The 26,237-nt window shown below is 41.7% G+C and overlaps 1 protein-coding gene across 1 annotated transcript; it reads left to right on the top strand.

Moving 5' to 3' along the window:
* The first annotated feature begins 572 nt into the window (after positions 1–572).
* On the top strand, positions 573–25,910 carry LOC115024810 (vinculin). The gene is made up of 21 exons (XM_029456665.1): positions 573–919; positions 10,985–11,055; positions 13,445–13,595; positions 14,899–15,007; positions 15,431–15,553; positions 15,717–15,877; positions 18,079–18,169; positions 18,298–18,445; positions 19,027–19,180; positions 19,275–19,450; positions 19,966–20,156; positions 20,987–21,186; positions 21,868–21,996; positions 22,123–22,272; positions 22,427–22,535; positions 22,625–22,927; positions 23,014–23,138; positions 23,238–23,420; positions 23,508–23,711; positions 23,798–23,902; positions 24,039–25,910. Exons 1-21 carry the CDS (start codon positions 752–754, stop codon positions 24,183–24,185), a joined length of 3,198 nt encoding a protein of 1,065 aa, XP_029312525.1. The 5' UTR covers positions 573–751; the 3' UTR covers positions 24,186–25,910.
* The last annotated feature ends 327 nt before the right edge of the window (positions 25,911–26,237 follow it).

The raw sequence follows: 26,237 nt of genomic DNA, 5'->3' as shown, positions 1-26,237 counted from the left end.
TACAGTCTCTTTTTTTTTTGCAACATTGCAATTAACAAAACTACACCACTGGGCATCCACAGCTCTGTGTTGGCTCACTGATGCGTGAACATCCTCTTCATTTAGTTTAATTCCATTGGATTAGATGATTACAAAATAGCCCTGAAAAGACTTTTCATTATCCTCTTTTTTGGATATATTTGGAGGGTTCAGTTGGATGTTTATTGGGAATATCCTGTTCTGTCCTGTTTGTTTTGTGTGAGATATGCAATCTTATCAGTCACAGCTCCTATTTCTGTGCTGGAAGAGCCACAAGCAGAGATTGTCTGACTAGTAAATTTACAGCGGCTGGAATCTACTCCTCACAAACAGTAGACACATATTTCCCTTTTTAGGGCATGAGAATCTATTACGTAATTTAGGGATCTCTAGCAAACTCGCCTGTGTGGAAGCGGGAGGTGCTGATACAGAGCGGCAACTCTTTCGACCAATCAGAAGTCAGGGAAGTTGTCTTCTCGCTCGCCGATTGGTCAGAGGGCGGGTAACGTCGGTTGACGTTTAGGCTGCTCGCGCTCACTCTCTGGCTGGGAGTTTTTCACGTTGATGGTTTGACGGGAGTAGTTGTAGTCTTCACACAGGGTGAAACTGTCCTGGGAAAAAAGAGCAACCGGGAGTGTTTTAGACTTTTGAAGCGGGAGTTTGGGAGAAAACTGCCTTAGGTGGTAGGAGATTTACTTGTTTTTCTCTTGGATAGTGATATAAAGTTGTCACCATGCCGGTCTTTCACACGAAAACGATAGAAAGTATCCTGGAGCCGGTGGCTCAGCAGATATCCCATCTGGTGATAATGCACGAAGAAGGTGAAGTTGACGGGAAAGCTATACCAGATCTGACGGCGCCGGTGGCTGCCGTGCAGTCGGCTGTTAGCAACCTTGTTCGGGTGAGTAACTTTCTCCCATTTGTAAAATGGTATCTAGTAAAGTATGCCTAAACTCGACTGGTGTAGCAGGCTACCTGTCGCTCTTTGTCCCACACCGTCCGCTCTCGAATTAACTTAACGTTACTTGAACGTTGAAAAACAACACTTACTAGTATACGAATGTAGCTAGCTGTGTCTTATGTGTTTAATAGTAGAGAAGATGTATGCATGCTATTAAAGTTTCCTGAAGTTGTTTGACTCGGGGCAAAGGGCAGTGACGCCCTTTTCCCCTTGAAAATATGCCCTGCCTCCTCGGTAGCTGACTGCCATATCTTGACGGAGGCACTGCTGCTGGTATCCATGAGCCAGCCAGGTACTGCAGCAGGCTGCACTGTTTCATTTAAATCATCTTAAATCATCCAGCTACACTGGTTTCTATTGAATATGTATGTGCATGAGAATTGAATGAACCTCAAATACAGCATGTTTGATTTCAGTTCACTAAACCATGTAGTGGTGGGACAGTTCATTGCAATGCATATCATTTGCAACCAAAACGTCCAAACATACTTACTGTATATAGACTGCACTGCTACATGGGACAGTTAGAGAAACTATTGATCATTTATGCATACATATATGTCAGCTGCCAATGTGATGAATCAGAAATTCATTGGTAATATCAAACCGTCACCAGAGCTGCACAAATATGTCAAAATGATGTTATGTGTCTGTGACCCATCAGGTTGTGGGACCTGGTAAGGGATCTCAGTTATATTTCTTATCCAAAAAACGTGTGTACTGTATTTTGACTGTCTGACTATTGTGACCCCATGATATTTTGATGGGTCATACATTTTGATAGCAGTGGTAGCATGCATTTGTAGTCTGCAGTGAATACAGTCAGACTTCACCTATCAAAATGTGGTCTTTTTTTTACTAGCAACAGAGAATCTGATTGGTCAGCAAGTCAGTGCTCATACAGTATCATATCTAGTTGGTGCCCATGATGTTTTTCTACCCACACAGAGCAATTAAAATGTCTTTGCAGCCATTAGTTATGCATTTCCACTTAACTGCCTTGTAAAAACATTAAAGTATGTGCACCCCTTTGACCAGATGCAGCTGTGGTTTCAATTATATTTTTAGATTAAAATACGACCTGACCACAATGATGTTCCTCAGAGCCACATCATATCTATCATGGCTATAAATAAGGAAATGACAATGTTGTTTCCTCAAATATCTAGCCTGAAACACAAACAAATACATGGAACGTTCCTTACAAGGGAAGTAAGGAGATATAAGAGGGCTGTCAAGATATTGTGGCTTGTAAAAAAAAAAGGGAGGGATAGAGGCTAAATTAAGGCAGACTTAGTTCCTGTGTGTTGTTCTCTCTGTCAGCCTGGCTGTTGGGCGACACATTTGGACTATTCCTCTGGCGTCTCCTGTCAGCAAAGGAATTCTCGGCTAAGAGGGATTTCCTACGGTTAGCCCGTAGTTTATTTAGTAAGTTTTATGGTCCATATAACCATTTCAAACTACTTCATTCTATGCCTTTTTGTTATTCCTCAATATCCACTCTCAATTTATAGGTCTGTACCCCATTGTGTGCATTATTTATAAGTCTACACCCACAAGACTTCCTCTGAGGGACGTTATAGAGAGAGGTGTTTAGATGATGGGTTATGTTTGACCTCATACGTTGTTCAGAAGGCCCTCTCTGCCACATCATACTGCAGTCATACAGATAACAGTTTATAAATACTGTCATAAACAATCTTGGTTGCACATCGTAGAACCTTTTGCTTGACCTGATGTGGTCTTGTGATCAGATGTAACTACTAATAGTGCAGTTATCTGCATGTCAAATTTAATAGGGTTGTTAAAGTGTTACTAAAGATAAATGTCTATCCTTCAAAGGGATTATAATGATAATGTGTAACGGGTTAAAGAAAATAAGACAAACTACTTTCTTTTTTAGAGACATACTGCATACATGCAAAGTTAACGTGAGAACAGTAACACATGTTTGAAAACATCAAAGCATTGCAATAGTGCTTTTAGTTGCATTAACAGATATTATTTTTACATTAGCGATGAATTAAACTTATTTGTTACATGTTTGAAAATCAAAAAATCAAATCTAATGTATTGCTTGTCTTGCAATGATAAACCGATCAAAGAATTAACAGCCAACTGTGCTGTTCGACAGAGGTTTTGAGCCTCTATTATCTTTTTTTGGGGGGGTTTTACATTTACTGTGTACACTCTAATTAACCAATTTTCCAGCATCAGCTGTTTTCAGCTACAACGCTCTGATGCTTAGTGTGTGCTACCAACTCAGTACCAGCAGCTAGCCATCTATATATTGGACTTAAATTCTTCAGGTGGACTCGGTGACTCAAAATAAAGGCTAGAGTTGCTAAGTATAACACATTAAGTATAACCTAAGACAATAATCAGTCAGAGATGGGTGTCTGTCAGCTTGTTTTAAAAGGTCCTACCTCATGTGTCTAAAAATATCTATTAATGCAGGTTTAAATATAAAAACATGACGTTGTTGCTGATTCATTTTTTGAATGCAGTGCTGGTCAGCGTTTTCCTGACACATGAAATTGTCCTGTGCAACCTCAACTCGCTTGGGGTAAAAATGATCCAGGCTGTTTGGACATTCTGAATTGTGATCAGATGTTTCCAACAGTGGCTTGAATGAATATATAGGCCTGTAATTATTCCCAGTTGTTGTAGCAACACTACAACATGTACAGTGTTATGACATCATTGAAGTTAACGATCAGATGTCATTTCTTCTGGTTTCAATCCCAGCAGTCCCATGAGTCATACATTGCAAAGCTCAAAAATAAACACACTGTGTGGCTGGCTCTTATCTTTAGCTTCTTTGTCACTGATGACAATGGAATATTTACAGGAAAAAGTTTATTTTCTGTATTGGTGTTACCCAATGTTACTCTAAACTAGAAGCTTCCATACCCACGCAAGTTTTTATTGTTTTAACAATCTCGATTCGTAGCTTTTTCAATTTTTGCTCAGTGTGACTGTCCAGGACAGGGTTAAGGCTGTCTAACTGCATTTCTTTAGAGATTCTCAGGGCGGGGCTGTGCCAAAGAAAAGCTATTTATCTTATTGTCTTTGTTGCCCAGAAAACCACATGTTGCACAGACTTTGTTTTTCATTCATTCTGCTCAAAATCTCTTGAGCCGGAAGCTTGAACGCAGTTAATCAAGGTGGATTTTGGATGACCTGAAAATATGATTTGAAATTGGGTTACAAATGATTCTACCTTTTTTCAAATGACATATTCTGATGGTTGCATCATGCTACTTTCAATTGCCAGACAAAGAAAAGGAAAATGAGCTTTTAGGATGCTTAAGCCTGTCTGAGGAGAAATGGCACACTGACTGTGATAAATGTTCACATTTGGTATTTGAATGGGACTAATCTTGTTATTCCAGATGCATGGAGATAAAAGTTTAGCCCTCGTAAACCAACCCAGCACTTAAAGTGAAGCCTGACCGCAAGCCATCATGAGGAAAATATGTCCGGTCCAACTGAGACCCTTCGCTACTGCTCAGCATCCATTGAGACACTGAGCCAGACATCAATTAAAGATGAATGTGAGGAATGTGAAGAATTCCCAGCAGCTAGAATGCATCCCTGCTCAGCGGGGGACTGAGCTGATCCTTTTGAATTAACAATTTTGGTGAAATATTGAGTAAGATTATCAATTAACAATCCTCCCCTGGAGAAAAACCTGGATTCACATGACCGTTCATGTCAGCGTCATCTTTGTCTATATCTGTGTTTGACCCATAATGCGGCTTGAAGTTGAATGTCTTCTTTAATAGCAGGATATAGCTAACTGTAGTCAATGCACTTGTGGGTAAAAGGTGTAATTGGAATAGTGTGAGAGACGATGTGTTCAATGCTTGTGCAATAAGCAAGCGTTGTGGTAATTGCAAAGAATTACTTGTGCAACGATAACATATGAGAAGTAACTAACTTGGCAGCAGGGCTCAACCTGCTGAGCTGTATATAAAGAACAAACTCTTAATGTTTTCATTGTATGCAGCTCTGGTGCTTCATCCTTGTAGTTTTGTCTCATATCTTCCAGGTTTAAGTTTGAAGTTATAGATATGATATGATTATGAGGGTGAAGCATATTTCTGTCACCAGTCATTCTTTTGAGTTGACTTTTCATTGCAGACCCGTTACTTCATTATTGTTACAGCTCCCTTTTTATAGCCGCGGATAAAGAAAAGAATGCCAGTGATGTTGGGAACAGATAAAATCCCACGCCTTCCTTTTTTGCAGAGATCACAAGCCTCAGGTGACTTGTGGAGATGCTCCGATGTGCAGATCACTTAGTGGCTGTACAGTCGATCTTTTGGATGAAAAAAGCCACCATCTTCTGCAATATTGCTTAGGTTATGTAATACCTCTGTGCTTTATGCAACAATACCAAAGAAAAGCAAATACTGGAAGTTGAGCTCAACTGTAGTAATGAACTCTTTCTGCAGAAATCCTCAGCAACACACTTGGAGTCTTCAACTTCTTTTAAATGTTGAGATAAATAGCCTACAGCAGATACAACATGAGGCTTCTTGAACATATTTCAATAAACCACAACAGCTTGTTTCAGACAGAGGATGAACTGAGGGCCCAGTATAAGATAAATAAGGATTTAAAAAAACTGTGAGTCATGCAAAGCTACTCAAGTGGTGTCCTAGAATTAAAATACAGAGCTGGGAATGGTACATAATCGGTTCCCTTTAAATACTAAACTATAATTAGATCTGTATTTGACGAGGCAAAATTATCAGTCATTTCAATCATCCACTTCTCTAATCCTTTACGGATGGGAAACAAATGTGTTTCCTATTGCCTGGTACTCCAGCCTCCTGCAGTTTGTCAAGGGAAATCCTTTCATGCTGCTCACAATTTGATTCCGTCATCTTGGCAACAACACAGAGTCTGAAATGTCTATTGAAAGATGTTTTTCATATAAATGTGCCGTTGTGTTTTTGGATTCACACTGCATCTGTGGTCCATTTTTCTTCATCAAGTCAGAGGAAAATTTGTCAGGATAGGGAGGACACAAGAGGAGTGACAAATTGATGAGGAAATGCAGGAAGCCAAGTCAGGAAGACCCGGCAGCTGTCAGCCCACTCTGAAACAGGAGTGTGAGCCGCTGAAGGGAAACCCCCTCTCCCTTGGCTGCAGGCCATGACAAAGAATACAATGCTTTAGGGCCGTCACCTTCTCCACAAAAAAAATCAAGCATGAACAATGATGACAACAATTTAATAACATTTACTTGTAGGAATTAATATAATTGCAACCCATATAGTATAGCCTTATCCTTAACTATGTTGTATTTTATAAAGTCGGAAAACAGTCTTACGTTTATTAAATGCTTGACTTAAACAACTCTAAACTAGAAGCTTCCATACCACGCACCTGAAGGATCTGTGGGGAGAGAATATGTGCAAGAAGTATTGATATGATGTAAATGACTCATTTACTTTTATTTCATGCATGCAAACAAATGATAAAATGCATGTAATGGACTATTTCCTTGGCGATCAAACTATTAAGTTTAAATGTGTGTAAATATTTCAAATACAAAATGATAGTCCCACAATGTGCTGACGGATTTAGATCCATTCGAAAGCGACAAATAGGTTCATTGAATCCCCTTGATGAGATAGAGATCCAATAAACTTGTTATCTCTGTTCTCTTAGCAATCGTTGTTTCGCTGGAAAATGCCAGTTCACCTATAACGAACTTTGTATCGACTCTCTTCTTTTTAAGAGAAGGATTCACACAGATGAGTGCCGCTCCCCGGTAACACTGTACGAGCTCCTAAACTCCTGTAACTCGAGATAGACAGTTGTGATATATTCTCTCTGGTTGCAGGACCGCAGCCAAGTGGGCCATTTGATTTGTGACTTTCATCGCCTTGGACACCCAATGTGTCTACTTCCTGAACCAAATTGATACACCATAGTCACCCCTTGACAGATGCAATGATAAAGCCATTGACCTTCAGTGTGACCTCTCTGCTGCCCCTCGGAAGCATCGTTAATCAGACGTCATTTGATATCACAGAATGCAGCACTTGCTGTTTCTGAGACTATTGATCAAGAGTAGCTAATGGAGTGCTGCGCCATCAATTTACGTGAGCATGTCTCTTCAGATTGCATTTGAGGAACTAATCCTGTGTGCAGAGTAGCATACCGTTTATAGTAGGACATTGCTAAGGGCAGCAGTGACCGTACTTGCCAGAATTTTGCCATCATAGATCTTTGTGGTCACCATGACTAACACAGCATTGTGCTAAAACTACCCAACATGTGAAAGGCGGGCTGTGTCTTGGCAGCCTTGAGGCTTTCAGAGTGGCCTTTCTTCTCCAGCAGCAGAGCGATGGGCTGCTGTCAACAAAGCAGAGTCTGTTCTAAAGGAGCAGCCACTTTATCAAGCTACTTCACAACACAGGGTTTCCACACTGCACCCTTGGATGGGAAAAGGAGTGTCAGTGTTTCCACTCAAGACATAAATGTTAAACGAGACCGTCAGCCAGTAGCACGGTACGGGACAGCTTGGAAGAAGACGACACTGAATCAGTGAAAGGTTTTTAAAAAGAAAGTGGAAGTGAACAACAAAGTGATTTTCTAGAATCTCTTCACAGAGCAGGATATGTTTCTTAGAAAATTAGTTGAAACTGGACGTCCTTACGTAATCTTTTCCTGCCTCCCACATATTTCCTGTCTACACTATCATTTATGATCTAATAAAAGTCTTTCATCGAGCAAAAACACCAAGCTAGCTCGTTCCCCGTTCTTTAATATGATGATTTGCATCTTTTTGTTCAGTTTTATATCTTCCTAAATTGAATATCTTTTAGGTTTGAGCTGTTGGTCAGGCGAAAATGTCATCCTGGGATCTGGGAACTAGAGCTAGGAATCCTGTATTAGCTTCTAAATAGTATAGATAGAGTAAACCAGTTCTGATGTCAAGCCTGTCAGTGTTGGTATTGTAAGAATGTGGTCCATAATTTGGACGCAGGCTCACAATAGCGAATCAGGCCAGGCATCATGAACTGCTTGACGACAATGGTTATAAACTCGGGTCACAGTTCTATTTTTGCAGTGAATAGTTTGGATCACTGTTTGGCTGCAGACAGGATGAGTCTCCACGGGGAGGAGGAAAGGGAAGACAGCGATGACCTGTTGCACATAATACCAAGCGCCTCAAACCTTTTTTTTTTATGCTTTCGGGAGAATATGACTCAGCACTCATTAAATCCAGTGTGCACTCAGCTTTTGGGCTCCACATTGTTAGCATATGGTGTAGTTGGTTATATTGTAGTCTGTTCAGTTTACGTCATGTCTAAACTTGACTTGATCTCATATAAATCTAACGCTTTTTTCAAACAAGTTTTTCAGTTCCTTAGAAAAAGTGTAGCGTGTAGGAAGGCTAGATATTGTCACTATTAAGTCATCTGAACATAATCTGACAAATGTATGTTGTCGAGTTATTTTACGTACATAATGTTGAGAAATATGACGATGTCACAAGCTACTGGAGTCCAAAAATATCTGATTTATTGGCCGAACTAAAAAAAACCCAGAGATATTCCAATAAAAATTGTACAAAACCAAGGAACAGGCTATAACCAGCAATGTTTACGATGATTTCAACGTTTAACTGATTATCAAAACTGTCATCAGTTGATTTTTGCTGTTGTAATCAATTAATCAAGTAGCTGTTTTTGCACAAATAATGTACATGTTTTAGTACATTTGATTTTGCTGGTGTGTCATCATAGAAAATATGATGTAGCTTTGCATGGGATTAGATAAAATGTACTTTATTGTCCTGAAGGAAAGAGCTTTCTTAAATGAGGTTGCTATGATCTGTAGCGATGGCAAAGGTGTAAGGTCTTTGTGTTACTTCCTCCCTCACTTCTGTTTACTACTCTGTCAGTGCCCTGCATCTCAGGTCACAGAACAGAACAGCTTTAGTTGTGCTTGGCTTTTGTTCACAGCGACTTACTGGTGGAATGTCAGGGTGGCATATGTACTCTGTCACTTCGCTCTGAGATGGACAGCCTCTAAGCTCCAGTTTTAGTTTGGCCGCAACCTTTGGCCCTAATTTATAACTAGTCAGTTACTCAGAGTCCCTCTGGTCCAGGGACAAGAGAGTGTGGAGATGTATTACTGCTCTGCTCCATTACAGCCTCCACGTCAACCATCTGGAATGACAGGGTAACATCTTAAAATTGCTAGTTTAGTCAGATAAACGATGTGTGTGTGTGTGACACAGAGGTAATCACTCACGTTTATATTTGTTATAACAATAATGTAAAAGAAAAGATCTAACATCTCCCTATTGGCCAGGGATGCAGCAGTCATTGTGATCCGTGTCCCGCTATGAACGCGTGTGATCTCTCACCCATGGCAGCTCGACGTGGGTGAGTTGTGTCTCCCTACAGAGCTGAGGTCATGATGGGGGAGGTGAGTCATTTTGGCATTTGAGGGAGAGGCGACGTTCAGCTGCTCTATGCATTATAACTGTGCTGAGGCCTGGCGTCCCTCCAGCAGCTGCCTTGTTTAAATAATGGTTCTCTGGACAAGTAAACGGACATGATTCTGGAAAAACGGCATGATTAAAGACAAAACTCCCTTTGGGGGGGAAAGTTGTGGTAACAGAGTTTCTACTCACGCATAAGACATGCTATTGATGTATAAATTGAGCGTTCATGTTGCATAAAATCTTGGGAATGGATCTAAAATATGAATATTACTGAGCCAGCACAAGTGTTCCAACTACTCTGAAACTTGGTGCTCGAGCTTCAAGTGTTGAGTGATACAAAATCCTCATGACTGATGAACTAGTCATCAAGGCTGAAGTCGGGGGGGGGGGGTTAGGGTTTCCTGTCTGGGCACTTTAACAACCCTTGGTGCCACCTTTTACCAGTTTCTAAGGAACAGAGCATCTTAAGTTAACGCAGTTCTTCTTTATATAATGGCATCTATTAAATAGATTTGGGGTTTAGGTTTGCAGTGTCCTTGTCAAAATTGTAACCGTAGTCATTTTTCATGAGACAGGCCCCAATCTGAGAAGATAATGAATGAGTTGGGGGCGGACACCTCCACCATTTCTACATTGCTACACCACAAAGTGCATTATCACGCTTATAGCATGGCCACTGAAAAAAGAGAAGCTGTGCTTGAAAAGATTGCTGTCAAAATAGCCTATGAGTCGCTTAGAATCACAAGAGAAAGTGTGAAGCACTAGTACTTTTTCTATAGTTAGTGCAGTTTAACCCCTGTGCACTCATTCAAAAACGTTGGTTAGGCTGTTGGATATCTGAACTAATAGGAGTTGTTGTAACTGACACTGCCCAACCAACCAGAAACAAGCATTTCCTGTGGTGATATTACACAGTATCTCTCAACATCTTGCATCAGTATTGTTAGCAGACAATGCTCTAATGAGGCATCCAAAGAAATACAAATGTACTATCAAATGTCCGAATATTGGACATTATGAAAAGCCTGATTCAAGTGAATACGTTTTCCGTCAACAGTCGAATAGATAATGATACAGTATAATATTAGTGCAGTCAACTGAAATGCAGCACATGATCCTAATATCATGCAATCAAATCTTTCTCTCTAGTGGTTTGTCGTGAGTTCAATACCAGGGGCTGCTTGAGCAAGGCACTTAACCCCGAGTTGCTCCAGGGGTCCCTGTCCCTGTAGTTAGTTCAATGTAAGTTGCTCTGGATAAGAGCGTCTGCTAAATGACAAGTCCTCCTCCAGTCCTCCCACTACTGTACATTGTTGTATGAAAGTGACTGTGAGTGTACAGCCTCTGTGTTGACACTGTAATGGTGTCAAATGAATAAATATCGGGTCACACATTTGATGCATCTCATGTCTGTCGTGTGTTTTATGGATTACACATCACCCTTTTATTTTCTTATAATGTCTTATTCCATCAAATCACAGTTGATTTATTTTTTTTTTTACTCACCAAGAATCTGTGTTTTCCAGGTTGGGAGGGAGACTGTACAAACTACAGAGGACCAGATCATGAAAAGGGATATGCCACCAGCTTTTATCAAGTAAGCACACAAGGATATCTCTGCAGACCTCAATTTCATACAGTATTGACCTCTCAAAAATGCATTTAGATGAAATAGTTGTCTCTCTACAGTATGTGGAACCCACTGGCCTCTCTCTGGCTCTCTTTCTCTCTTTATCTGTTGCAGTAATGGCTGGTTGTGCCCAAGCAAAGGTCAGACACGGCATGTTAAGTGCCTCAGAATCTTGCCCTGGTGTAACATAAATACTTTTTTTTGCCTAGGGAGGAGTTCCTTTTACCGTAAAAGAGAAGGGCCACAAACTCATACATGCCCCTGCTGCTTTTGGTTTTATGTTAAAACATGAAACGCACACAAAAAAGTTTACATATTGAGGTAGAAAATGAGAGATGCACATAGTAAATCTATATTTTCCTGGATCACGTCACATCCGCTAAATCATTAACTTGTGCGCATCTGCCCGTATCACCGTCTTCCACCGATTCTTATTACATGAGTCGCTGCAGTGGCGGTAGGGAGTGGCAGGACCTCAAGGTCGGGGATAAAAAGCATTGGCAGGCGCAGGTCCTCAGGCTCAACACATTTGGCGCCTCAAAGTCACATCTTCACCCTGTCGTCATCCATCAGCACATGTGCTGGAATGCGTCTCCTTTGCTAAATATAGTGTCTGTCGGGGTCCGGTTAATGCATGGCTGTTTTTTTCGCTAGTGCACGCTGAAGGACACGACTGGCTGGCTCTGCAAAGACACACACACACACACACACACACACACACACACACACACACACACACACACTCACACTCACATACATTAATTAGCCTAGCCTTTATCCTGCAGGAGAATTGTTTGACCCCTTTGCAACACCTAAAATGTGAAAAATAGCAATAATGATCTCTTGTTACCGAGACAACATTTGGCCCGTAGGCAAAAAAGGGAAAGCAGTGTACAGTAGGAGCTACATGTGTCGGTCCTTGGCTTGTTGCCTGTTTCTATGTGCAATATGGCTGTTATGATACAATACAGGTGGCATGTATGAGTCAAAGGGCTGAGCCTGTAGTTTTTTTTTTCCTGCTCTGGAGTTCACTGAGTGCATCGTAGCCAGGAGGCAACAATCAATCATTTACATTTCTGTGGAAACGGGTTAAATTAGGCCGCAGCCATCCAGAGTGGAGCTCTGCCTCCTGAGGTCCAAATCGCATCCTGTGAGACCAAAGCCAACGCTTCTGTTACGAGATGGAGATACTCGTCATGTCAATTTTATATATAGCGCAGAATCACAAATTTGCCTCATAGGGCTTTATAATCTGTACAACATATAAACACTCTGTCCTTTGTTCTTCAACCTTTTTTAAAGCGGGCTTCATTTTTAACCAGCCACCAACTTGCTCCCCTCATATCACACTCAGTTGAGAATTCACTGAAAAATGTAACGTCCTGTTCATTCAAATATTCATCAGGCTTTTTGACAAAAGGAAACATCTCAGTAGATTTCTTCTTGAGCTTTCAGCTCACAACATGTGACATATTTCCAAGGTCAAGAATAATAAAGATTCAAACTTAATTTATTAGGTTATTTCTTACAGTCTCTCTTCAGGGCAGCGACAACACAACAACACAACAACACAACAACACAAACCATTTACTCTGTGAAAACATTGTGTTTTTATACCCCAAATAAATTCTTTAGAAAACATCAAAGAATGATTTAAAGTACTAAAACCCTGGACGAGACATTACCTCACCGGGCACTTCACATTATCCTTCTGATTCTGCAAGAGTAAGTCGTCATTGTCTTACTAAAGAACAAAGTTTGGTTAAGATATCTAATAATTAGTGTCTTCATACATGCTGTAGCTTGTCGTGAACAGTATTGGTTTGCACACAAGCTGCTAATTTTACACACACACACACACACACACACACACACACACACACACACACACACACACACACACAGTTTGTTGTACAGGAAGGAAACTACTTATTCGAGTAGGATCAGTACGCTGTTCACATGGTGTGTGAAAGGTGTGAAATTAAATTATGAATTGTGGTGTTAGTCTTTGACTGTAAGTGTAGCGAGGACTACCCCCTTCCTGTTTCCCAATTGACCTTTGTATGGAAGACATTATAAAGGATTTCACCCGGGATCGTAGTATTTGCCAAAATGGGATGAAAATCATATAAGGGAAGGAAATGAAACAAAGTCCTGCTTAGACAGCAGTTAGTGTATGTTATTGTTAGCTGTGTCCCAAAGCTTCCATCTGTTTTGCTCGAGGCAATTTGCTGTTTCCATGCGTAAACTCCATCCGGCTTCTGAAGGGCTTCGTATCATCAGCATGACTTGTTTTGAGATGTCTTTAAAACATTTTTTATTGGTCTTTAAATCCAATGTTTTCTGCTTTCCACAGAGTGGAGAATGCGTGCACTAAACTGGTGCAGGCTGCCTCTATGCTGAAAGCCGACCCATACTCTGTTCCTGCTCGGGATTACCTCATTGATGGCTCCCGGGGAATCCTCTCTGGGACCTCCGACCTGCTCCTGACCTTTGACGAGGCCGAGGTATTCATTCATTCTTTATTTTATTTGACATATCTGTTAACCAGTAAAGAAATATCAATCATGTGACACCGCTAGATATCATGTGTTTTAGCAGTTTAGGGTATTGTACCACACCTCATCCATCCTTGTGCCCCTAACTTCCCAGTGCATTAGTAAAGCATCGGTGCAAAAAATGTGCTTTGACCCGCCTGATGTTTCAGATGACTGAAAATACCTCACTATGACATCATTTCTTCTGTGCTTGGCTGGTTATAAACAAGAACCAGGAAGCAACATTTGTGATTAGACACCAAAATGCCAAGCCACGAAATACAACTCCTGCATGAAAGTCGGCTTCACCAAGGGAGCCAAATATGTGCTCAACAAGACTGCCAGAGTAAAATATGGAGCCTGGTCATGTAGAAAGAAATTGCAGTGCTCCTAAATTGCAGCAGCAAATATGTTTTACACGTATTTACATGCATATACATATGAATTCACAGTTAAGTTTGGATTGCTTATTGCTCTCCATTAATAATGATACCAGCCTCTAAAAGCCAGTACTGGTGAGGCTGTAAAAGAGCCTTCTGGCAACAGGAGTTGAGAAATGGACAGAACATCACTAATACAGCCTGTAACTGTGTTAAAGGTTGTACCATTGATTTTCATTGAGCAGAATCTGAGCTGTAAGGGCTTTAGTGTCTTTTTAATGGACACTTGAGCCTGGCAGAGGCCTTCTGTTACAGGCTCTTCTGGTATAAGGACAGTAGTTATTCCTGCTGCAGTGCATTCCCCTTGAGTACTGTAATGCTTAGAAAGAAGACTGAGAGCTAGATAAATATACTTCCCATGTCTGTGGAACTCTCCTTATTTCCTACGAAAACACTTCCTTAATCTTGAACCAGGCGGGAGTATCATCTATCAGGCCCCCTCTTCCTCTCCTCCCAGGGATGGAGAGTAAAATAAAAAAAGTTGCAGATCAGCTCTCTGGGAGCAGATGTCTGCAGGACTCAGCAGGACTCAGCAGGACTCAGCAGGACTCAGCAGGACTCAGCAGGACTCAGCAGGACTCAGCAGGAGTCATCAGTCAGCGGTGCCATCATGCAGCTCAGGGATGGCTCTGTATAGTGGAGTGGTGACTCCAGCAGTCCTTATAAAGCTGGACAAAGAGGCTGGAATGTCCGTAGGCAGCATTATCCCAGCGTAATTAGAGAGGATGTGAATGAGAAAGGGGGGGGGGGGTTGTATGGTCGCATTCCTCTGTGTATGCAACTTTTGTTTTTGAATGATCTTTTGTTGTCATCTTTTCCTCTCATTATCGTAGGTCCGCAAAATAATCCGCGTGTGCAAAGGCATCCTGGAGTACCTGACGGTGGCAGAGGTGGTGGAGTCTATGGAGGACTTGATCACGTACACAAAGAACCTCGGACCAGGTCGGTCTGCTGATACAGAAGGGCAAGATTACCCAGCTGAACTCTTCACTTGACAGTATCTCTAAGACGGCACACTTTGGAAGTTTTTCTTCCATTACATTATTGAATTATTCATATATATTTTATAATAATCCATCTCTAACTTCAAGGGTTTCTATGTTTTCATATTTGTTAAAGGATTACATGCTCCTTGACATGATTATTTAATCATCTAAAGCTCTTCAGAGAATTTCCAAAAATGATCATCAGGCTAAAACAAGTCTGTCTTTCAAAGTTCCTGAAAAATTCTCATGCTGAATTTATAATCTTTATCTGAAAATGAACAAGTAACCCCCGTCTGTCAGATACACGTATTAGAGTAAGAAGTGCAACATCATGAAATGGAAATGTACTTAGATCCGTTCCACCTCTGATTTGTTGCAGGGATGACAAAGATGGCAAAGATGATCGATGAGCGACAGCAGGAGCTGACGCACCAGGAGCACCGTGTGATGTTGGTGAACTCCATGAACACGGTCAAAGAGCTGCTGCCCATCCTCATCTCAGGTATTCACACACACACACACACACACACACACACACACACACACACACACACACACACACACACACACACACTGCTTGTTTGTTTCTTCTTTTATATATACTATCGGTATTTTTGAGTTGAACTATTGTGTTGTTTATGTTAAGTTCCGTTTTTATATTTCAGGTATCAAAATCTTTGTGACAACCAAGACGTCTGGCAGCCAGGGTGTGGAGGAGTCCTTGAAGAACCGTAACTTCACTTTTGAGAAGATGAGCGGCGAGATAAACGAGATCATCAGAGTGCTGCAGCTCACGTCCTGGGACGAGGACGCCTGGGCCAACAAGGTACTCGCAGTTTGTCTACGGCCATCAAAGTCACATACGCACACTGTTATTATAAAAAGAATACACGTGGAACAAGAGACTGCTTTTGCGGTTTTTTTTGCAAGCTGGGCATTTTTTTTGTGTTTGTACGAGCAATATTTGAATTATGTCTGTTACCCACTGTGCTCTGACACACTCCCAGAATGCCATTGGCAGGAGGCTGCAGACTGGAGAGAATATCAAGTGATGTTTTTCTCATTTGGTGTATTTTTTTCTTGACAAAGCATGCTCTCTGTTTCATCAGGACGACCTTATACAAGCTGTCAAAAATGCTTTTGCTGAATTTAAGCTTACGTAGTGATTAAAGTAGGAATGCTTCATCTTCTCTGTCTCTTTATGGAGCTGGTTAATCTTTTGGGCTCGTTTTTTTCCTGCTCTGCACGCTTCACCTTTCCTGTCCCGACACTCCAAATGGCTCTTTCTGTGCCACTTTTTTTTCTTTCTTGACACTTTTTTTATTTTTTGTGTTGCTCTCATTTGGTATGTCCAGTTCAACATTTGTATTTATGTCGTTCTTCCTTTCTTTTTTACTGTTTCTTTCTCCCTTCACCCCCTGTAGAAGGTAAGCCTTACCTCTCTCGCAAATTGGTTTGTGCAGCAGCATGTCTGACAGATGTGTGTGCCGTCTTGTGCTTTGTGGTGCCATTGTGTGCTTTTCAGTAGTGACGCAGTTGGGAGGTTAAACAGTTGATATATTCTGAAAGAGTAAATGAGCAGTTTGAATATATTGGACTGCTAATGAATAATGGTGTTAATTGAAGAAGTGCCAAGCAGGATGAATAACTGAAGAGTTGATGCATTTATCTTTTTGGATCTGTTTTGCTTCATAACATGGCATTGTATCAACATCTGTGTGTCCTCCTCCTTTGTCCTTTAAACCTCACCATGCATGTCCTCAACCTGTCTGATTATGGATTGACCTGACTCGTGCAGTATTGATTTGTTCATTAATTCGAATTCTCTCAGCATTTTCCTTATCAATACTTACATACAGCCTTAGGAGGAGAGCACATAGAACAAAACTGATACGGATTGTGTTGTATGAATGGCTCATTTTGAGTTTTTATCCAAGAGCTATAGCCTTGTTTGCTCACAAATCTTATTTCCAGAAACACCCTCTCACTTCACATAATCCCTATTACTAATGCGATGAACCACACCTTGTCTAATTTGAGTAATACTGTGTTTGAGTATAGGCTGTAATGAATGTGTGTTTGCATTTGAGTGCAAAAATCCTCTATCTATTCTGTCTTTCACATTACTTCACTGGCTTTTTCACACACACACACACACACACACAAACACACACACACACACACACACACACACACACACACACACACACACACACACACACACACACACACACACATACACAGTTACAGACAGAACAGCAGCTGCACAAGTTTGAACAGTAAACTAATACACCCCCGCAGCTCTGGTGACATCACTTTATACCTTTTACACTTCCTGTTCCCTCCCTTGTTCTGCTATGTTACTCCACACTCCCAGTCATTTAAACAAACACGCTTGTTGTTCTCTATTATTTTGACAAAGGGATTACTGCGAGGGCTGAAGATGCACACTTTATTATGAAGGATAGTAACGTGTGCTTTATCTGAATTTCTATTCTTGTACCATATAAAAAAGAATCCGGCTCACTTAACCACTCATTCATCCGCTCTGGTTCTCCTGCTTTGCTCCATGTCCGACACTACTCCGCTTTGTTTTGCGGACTTCGACAATGAGTGGACTCATTGTCGAGTCAGCCGCTGTTGGACAGATTGTTGTATTTCCATCCAATCAGATTGAGATACAACGGAGAGTCGTTGGGCTTTCATAACAATACACGCTCATTATTGACGATGTGAAAGAATGACGAAAACGGCATGGGCTACGTGGTTGTGTGGTCATGACCTTATTCCTACATACGAATATAGTCATATGACATCACATGTTAGCCTCATTCATACAGAATATATTATTTATAATCATTTTTGACCTGAAATGAAAGTGAGATTGCAGTGTCTGTAATAATCATAGAGAGAAAATGTATACAGGGAGTGACTAAGGTCATCGATCGACTCCTTTTTTTTAGTTTTCTTTGGCTGCATTGATTCCCTTTTTAAGTTATTAATTTATTCTGTCTTTCAAACCCAAAGGACACAGAGGCCATGAAGAGGGCTCTGGGGCTTATTGACTCAAAACTGGGTCAGGCTAAGAACTGGCTGAGGGATCCAAACGCTCAACCAGGTAATAGACATCCATGTCGGATTCCTTTCAAACAGTTCGTTCTTCCGCTAATCACATCCTCAGGCTGATGATCTAGTTGTAGCTAGTCGCCTTATTGATACGTGTGACTTGTTGTTTTGTGCTTCTAGGAGACGCAGGCGAGCAGGCCATCCGTCAGATCCTTGATGAAGCCGGGAAAGTTGGTGAACTGTGTGCTGGGAAGGAACGCAGAGATATTGTGGGCACAGCCAAGACCCTGGGCCAGATGACTGACCAGGTGTCTGACATGAGGACCAGGTACACTATACACCATGAAATACACATGCTTTGTGTGTGTGTGTGTGTGTGTGTGTGTGTGTGTGTCGCAACTATGACAAGAAAATCCCCCTCATATTTCACACACTCCATGTCTCTTTAGATAGTGTCACGTTCTGTTACTGTATGATTCTGTAATCAAACATTCATTGAATTTATTTTATTGCTAAATGCTGTTTTTGGACAATAGTTTCATTTTCAATCCTTAATTAAAGGGTGCTGAGGGTGAGTCAGCATAATCGAGGGGATTATAGTGTGGAAGTACTATCCTTCTGATACGAAATCTGATTCTGATCTGTCACCAGGCACTCTGTCACGCTCGATTAAAAGCAGCTGTCTGGTATTAATCCATAATCTACTTTAACCCCTGGTTGAGTAGCTCCTCTGAAAACTGAGAGAAGCCTCTGAGCCTTGTCTAGTAATAGAGGCATTAAGTTAGGAAATATCATTCTTAAACAAGCTTCTGAGTAAAAACAAAACAAAGAAGTGTGCATGTGTGGCCTTTAAAGACGTAGCGGTGCTGCAGTTCATGGTATCCACGTGTTTTCTTTGTCCACCCCCAGAGGTCAGGGGGCTACCCCGGCCGCCATGCAGAAGGCACAGCAGGTTTCCCAGGGGCTGGACGTGCTAACTGGCAAGGTGGGAAATGCTGCTCGCAAGCTGGAGGCCATGACTAACTCCAAGCAGGCCATCGCCAAAAGGATTGATGGTGCCCAGGTGAGTCATTAACCCTAGTTGGCTTACAAAACATGGATTTAAACCTCAAAATGTCAGTATTTGATTGTGTTTTGTTTGTTTCCTGCCCCTGCAGAGCTGGCTGGCAGACCCTAACGGCAGCCCAGAGGGAGAAGAAAACATCAGGGCCCTGCTCACTGAGGCCAAAAAGATTGCAGACATGTGTGAGGATCCCAAAGAAAGGGATGACATCTTGCGCTCTATTGGAGAGATCGCTGCCATGACTGCCAAGCTGTCAGATCTCAGAAGACAGTAAGTTCCTGACTACTCGAGATATTGCATCATTTAATGCTAGATTTGTATTTTCTTTGAGTCTGAGCTTGACTTTGACTGCCTATTCTCCCTAACCCCACAGCTCTGCTTTTACACTTTATTACAGTTGTTCTGGTATAAGGAAGTATTGGTGTTTGGCTTCACAAATGCAGGAGAACGTTTGAGAACGTTTTCAAAATAGGCATGGAAGTTATTCTCTGCTTGTAGATCAGGGAGGTATTTTATCTCTTCCGTTTTCCCTATAACAGTTCTCCTTTCTTCCTTCTACAAGTGGACTGTGGTATGAGTTTTTAGTTCTGCACCAGAAATAGAAAAGCACAAATGTTACTATATTTTTAAGTGAACTACTACTGGAGTGTCAAAGCACTCTTAGTCAAACTAATATATAATGTTTTGCTCTCTAACTGTATCTGACCATTTACAGACCACATTTCTGCAATGTCTTTTTGATGAAACCCCACCTCAGATCTTTTTGCTGGTGTAATTCCTTATAGGGGTAAAGGTGACACTCCTGAGGCCAGAGCTTTGGCTAAACAGATCGCAACGTCTCTGCAGAACCTGCAGTCCAAGACCAACAAAGCTGTGGCCAACAGCAGGCCAGCAAAGGCAGCTGTTCACTTGGAAGGAAAGATTGAGCAGGCGCAGCGCTGGATCGACAATCCCACCATAGATGACAGCGGTGTGGGTGAGTCTGGCTCTCATCCTCCCCAACTTCCTCCTCGCTCTATCTTTCTCCTTCACATTCCTTCCACGGCTCCTGTGGTTAAAAAGCAGACCAGACACTTTGTGTACATGTCGCTTTCTACTGTACTCGACATTCCACAACGCTCTCCCAAACACTGTTATGTCTTTCTTTGGTTTTGGCTCGTCGCCTCTCAAGCCTGAACATCGTCTTATGTGTTTACAATAGAGCTGTGGCTAAGATTGGTTGGTTCACACAATATAATTACCTCAAAGGAACAACATGAAGTGATACAGAAGAAGTCATGGCTTTCTTTCCCCTCTAGTGTTGATACAAGCATCCAGTAAAATACCAAAACTACCCAGCATTCAATGGGCTAGCTATTTTTGGGAGGCCAAGTTCAAGGCTGGCAATAGAAAGCACACTCTCCAGTTAACTAGTGCTGAAACACTTAAAGAAAAATCTTTTATTCTTTGATCTTTTATGTCATAATAAATGTAATCTTTGAGTGTTTGGTTTTGAGCTATTTGATAATGTCATCATAGGTATTGTAATGGGCATTTCCCCAATTTCATGACAATTTCTTCAATTAATTAAAAAGAACTGTGATATGGTATAATAAGAAATGTTAAAACTCATATTAAAACAGTTTTGATTGTTTTAAAATATTTCAATGTCCTGATTTTGCAAAACATTAGAAGCAGTGGTCCTTTAGCACACACACACACACACACACGTTTGTTTGTGTTTATGTACCCGTGGGTAATAACAGCATGTTGTTTTTTGTGAATCTTCATGTGTATATGTTTGTCTTTATGTGTGTGTGTGTTTAGGCCAGGCAGCCATCCGCGGGCTGGTGGCAGAGGGCCGCAGGCTGGCCAACGCTCTGCCAGGCCCGTACAGGCAGGAGTTGCTGGGTAAGTGTGAGCAGGTGGAGCAGCTCATGGCCCAGCTGGCCGACCTGGCTGCCCGCGGTGAAGGGGACTCTCCTCAGGCACGTGCTGTTGCTCAGCAGCTCCAGGAGGCTTTGAAAGTAAGACTGCTCTCACTTAACAGTCATTCTCATTCAGACCTGTAGCCTCACTGTGATGCATCAGGATTCATACAGAGATGGAGAAACAGCCTCCTCTGCTGGTCACCAGTGGAGGAAGAAATGCAAAAAATAGTAGTAGTACGGCCACAATGGGAAAATACTCCCAAATCCTGCACAAGTGTCAAAAATAAAAGTACAGTGCTAGTAAAAAATCTGAGAAATAATGGCAATCACAGATCTACAATTTTCAATTTCATTGTTTCAGATGAGTTGAAACATGACAGACTGAGAAACTTCTCTAAATCGCTTAAAATAATGGCTTTCTGAAAAAAGCTTTTCATGGTTTTCCTTAAAGTCTGCATTATAGAGAAACCGTATCTTGAGTTTATGTTGTCCAACCTGAATGTAGGCTCTAAATCTGCAACGAAAGCCGTCAGATTAAACAAAAACTGTGATCTTGTCACTGAAGAAATGGAAATCTATAAGTAAAACACCAAAACTCTGCTTTCATACAGCACTTACCTACTTCAGAGGGTATTAAACCTCCAATAAGAATTAGTATTTTTCAATTTACAAGATCAGACAGATGTATTTATACAAACCGATGTGACACGTGTGTATCTGTAATCTTAGTGAGCCACCACTGAGTGGAGTTGTAACATCTGTTTGTCTTCCTCCCAGGACCTGAAAGGGAAGATGCAAGAGGCGATGACTCAGGAGGTGTCTGACATCTTCAGTGACACCACCACCCCCATCAAGTTACTGGCAGTGGCTGCCACCGCCCCACTGGAAGCCCCGAACAGAGACGAGGTCAGCGGTACAGTCACTCTGCTCTTTCCTGCGATCTCACCTCAGTGGTGTTATATTTCTTTGCAGGGTGTTGCATTATTTACAACACTTCCGTTTGGATAATTGTTTTTATTTGATCATGTGTAGGTCTTTGACGATAGAGCTGCCAACTTTGAGAACCACGCCAATAAGCTTGGCACCACAGCAGAGAAAGCTGCTGCTGTCGGTACTGCCAACAAGAGCACAGTGGAGGGAATCCAGGCTGCTGTCAAGTCAACAAGAGACTTAACACCACAAGTATGTAACGGTTTAGTGTTTATATCTGTTTATGTTTGTGCCTGCCCTCCACTCTGCATCATGAGTCACATAGCTTAAGTGTTTCTCGCTTCTTAAGCCAAGTCTATAGCAGTTGTCCTTGGACTGACAATTAATGGCTCGGATTGTTTTTTAGGTGGTATCAGCTGCTCGTATTCTGCTGAGAAACCCTGGCAACCAAGCTGCGTATGAACATTTTGAAACCATGAAGAATCAGTGGATTGATAATGTGGAGAAAATGACAGGTGAAGTGCAACGAAGATGCTGTAAATTCCCGGGTGCAGGTGATCCCACATCGTGTCATTTCGAATATTAACACGTTATTCATGTTTAGGTTTGGTGGACGAGGCCATCGATACTAAATCCTTGCTGGATGCCTCAGAGGACGCCATCAAGAAGGACCTGGAAAAGTGCCGTTTGGCCATGGCCAACCACCAGCCTCAGATGCTGGTCGCCGGCGCCACCAGCATCGCCCGCAGAGCCAACCGTATCCTCCTGGTGGCCAAACGAGAGGTTGAGAACTCTGAGGATCCCAAATTCAGGGAGATGGTGAAGGCTGCGTCTGACGAACTGAGCCAGACCATTTCTCCAATGGTGATGGATGCTAAAGCGGTGGCTGGAAATATCCAGGATCCGAGTAAGTTGGTGTTGCAGACAGGTTTTAGGTTTTTATGTGGAACTTTCTGATTAGTGATGAATGTGATTTTGTTTTGTGATCACCAGGTCTTCAAAAAGGCTTTCTGGACTCAGGGTTTAAGATTCTTGGTGCTGTGGCAAAGGTCAGGGAGGCTTTCCAGCCCCTGGAGCCAGACTTCCCACCACCTCCTCCTGAACTGGATCAGCTTAATGTAAGTCCTCAGATAAACAACAACTTTTAATTTGGCAAACCATGTGAAACTTGTGTATTTAAACTGCCGAACCATAATTACATCAACTTGTCCTTGTAGCTTAATGATGAGGCAGCACCACCCAAACCTCCTCTTCCCGAGGGTGAGGTTCCTCCCCCCAGGCCTCCTCCCCCAGAGGAGAAAGATGAGGAGTTCCCTGAGCAGACTGGTGACATGGTTAACGAGCCCATGATGGTGGCTGCCAGGCAGCTCCACGATGAAGCTCGCAAGTGGTCCAGCAAAGTAAGTCAACGCTGTAAACACGGTGATGGGCTTGTACGTGGGAATCCCATGCTTTCAGTTTGATCATGTTCCTGTTGTTCCTCAAAGGGAAATGACATCATTGGTGCTGCCAAACGAATGGCCTTGCTCATGGCTGAGATGTCACGTCTGGTGCGCGGAGGCGGCGGAAACAAGCGCGCCCTCATCCAGTGCGCCAAGGACATCGCTAAGGCTTCTGATGAAGTCACACGACTGGCCAAGGAGGTGGCCAAGCAGTGCACTGACAAGCGTATCCGGACCAACCTGCTTCAGGTCAGTTCAGTCAGGGTTCGTCGGGGCTTCCGGGGTATTTTGTTCATATTTGTTTGACCTCACCTGACTTTCTGACCTTGTTTCAGGTGTGTGAGCGTATTCCCACCATCAGCACTCAGCTCAAAATCCTGTCCACAGTCAAGGCCACCATGTTGGGTCGTACCAACATCAGTGAAGAGGAGTCAGAGCAGGTGAGCAGAGTCTTTATTATGAGCGTGTCAAATCACAAGACTCCCATTGTTTTCCTATCAAACAGCCTTTGAAGAAAAAAAGATAATTGCCGTCTCCCTCATCCCTGGATCTCTTTCACTTCTTCTTCTTCGGCAGGCTACTGAGATGTTGGTCCACAATGCTCAGAACCTGATGCAGTCCGTGAAGGAGACCGTCAGGGAGGCCGAGGCAGCTTCCATTAAGATCCGGACAGATGCAGGTTTCACCCTCCACTGGATCAGAAAGACCCCCTGGTACCAGTAAGAGAAGGGCCACTGTTCCTCCGCATAATGCTGGTTCTAGCCAGCTGTCCAGGAGGACATTGAATGTACAGATATATACTTTATCAGAGCTATGATATCAGTGCCTGTCACACTAATGCGGGTGAACCTTCTCTACTAGTCCCAGATCCTGTCTGTAACAGTTGCTGTTCTGGTAGAATGTAAACAATGGGACTATCAGTGCGAGCTATGGGTTCCATTCTTACTGGGGACGTATTTTCTTCTTCTTCTAAAAGCGTGTAAAATTTGTTTTAAAGCTTATTTTGACAAATCCCAGGAATATATACTGTATGCTTAGATTAGAGGTTGGATTACATATAATGAAAGGTTGTTTTTGGCCTCTTCTAGACACAAACCTTAAGTTAAACTTTAAATAACTCGATTTTCTCTAGAGACATTTTTATATCTTTGTACTGATAATATTATTATCACTATCATTCACCTTTGCTAAGATAAGCACATGAACCTGAGGGGTTGTTACAAGTACAGTACAGCCCCGACGCTCGGTAAACGCAACATGTATTCAGTGGTAGTACGTATGCCTGTTGACACTAATCTGTATGATCTCAAGTGAAAGCAAAACACTGTTCATTATTTTACACATTGTAATGCAATTGTAGCATTCTTTATTTTCTTAAGAGTTCTGCCAAAGACATTCTGCCATGATCTTTGAACGTATCGTTGTCTTTCTTTGGTCAGCAATACATATTTAGTTACTTAAAAAGAAAAGTAACATCAATTTCTGCCAACAGCAGGTGAAGATAAAAAGGTGCTCGTATTCGACTCTTTATAGTTATGTTTAATGCTTCACATGTTGCAGTGAGATTACATGTAAGAAACAGGCTTGCGCTACACTATGAGGCCTAATAGCCAAAACAATTATTACTCTGATTTTAACAGCAAGCTAACAAAGCTTAGTCTTCCTTTTATAGAGGCTCGCCTCGCCTGCTGGTTTTGTTTCTCTGTTGTCTCATGTTGTCTTTGTTGTCATTTTTTTTGTGACACACTTCTCCTAAGTAGTCAAGGGAATGAGCTGCGTTCAAGAGATGAAGCACAGTGTCATCTGCAGCTGGTGAAATCTTCATTTTATATCCCATTTGTCTCGACATACTAAACATAACATGGCCACTATTTGTGGCAAATGTAGTTGGTATTCTGAAATGTCTGAAGACTGTTGGTGTGAATGTGTCTTTTTTTTAAGTATCTAATACCAACTGATGTGCCTTGCGAAAGAAACTTTGTTTGCAATTGGTACCGTTTTTTTGATTTCCAGATGTTTTGTATCATTTGTAGAATGTATGATGGTGTTGATTTGTTCAAAACACTTGTTGTACATGATTCTTCTATAAAGTTACCCCCACTTCATGACTTTTACTTCATGTCAAATTTTATGCTCTATGCAAACCCCGGGAAAGATCCAAATTATGCAACTTGGTTGGGTTTAAATGGTCCTGAACAACCTTTTTGCTGAGGCAGTGTTCACAATTTTGTAATAAAGCATTTTATAGCACTTGGTAGGTGTGTATAATTTCTGCTCTTCTCATATATGCTTACCACAATGCCTGTATTGTAAAGAAGTTGAAGAACTCTATTGTTCCAAAAGCATCATTCCTCTTTTATTTTTATTTTGGGGAAGGTTTTTGCCAAAGAGATGATCCCATTGTCCCAGTATCTACATGCAGAAATCTATTAAAAATGACAATGAAAACGGCTTGTAAACATATTTTAAGTATTATATTTATCATGTTTATTTCATGGTGTGGGTATATATAATACACCACTTGGATCTGCATCCACTTGGATCTGCATGTGATGTGCAGATGCAGTTGCATTAACCATGGCTGAATTGTCCCACTAAGGGGCCCTGGGACATAAAGAGGTTGCTGTGGTCTCCACTGACCCTTTGTTCTTTGCACTCCTTGTACATTACATCCTGTCACTGTCAAATAGGCCTACTAGCAACATACAGTTCACACAGCTGAATATACATGGCAGTTTAATTATATTTTTGCCTGGCGCACCAGAAACTAACTGA

The sequence above is a fragment of the Cottoperca gobio genome, chromosome 19 (assembly GCF_900634415.1).
Source record: "Cottoperca gobio chromosome 19, fCotGob3.1, whole genome shotgun sequence".
Taxonomy (NCBI): domain Eukaryota; kingdom Metazoa; phylum Chordata; class Actinopteri; order Perciformes; family Bovichtidae; genus Cottoperca; species Cottoperca gobio.
Note: the sequence above shows the minus strand (reverse complement) of the source record. Positions and strands in the feature narration are given on the sequence as shown.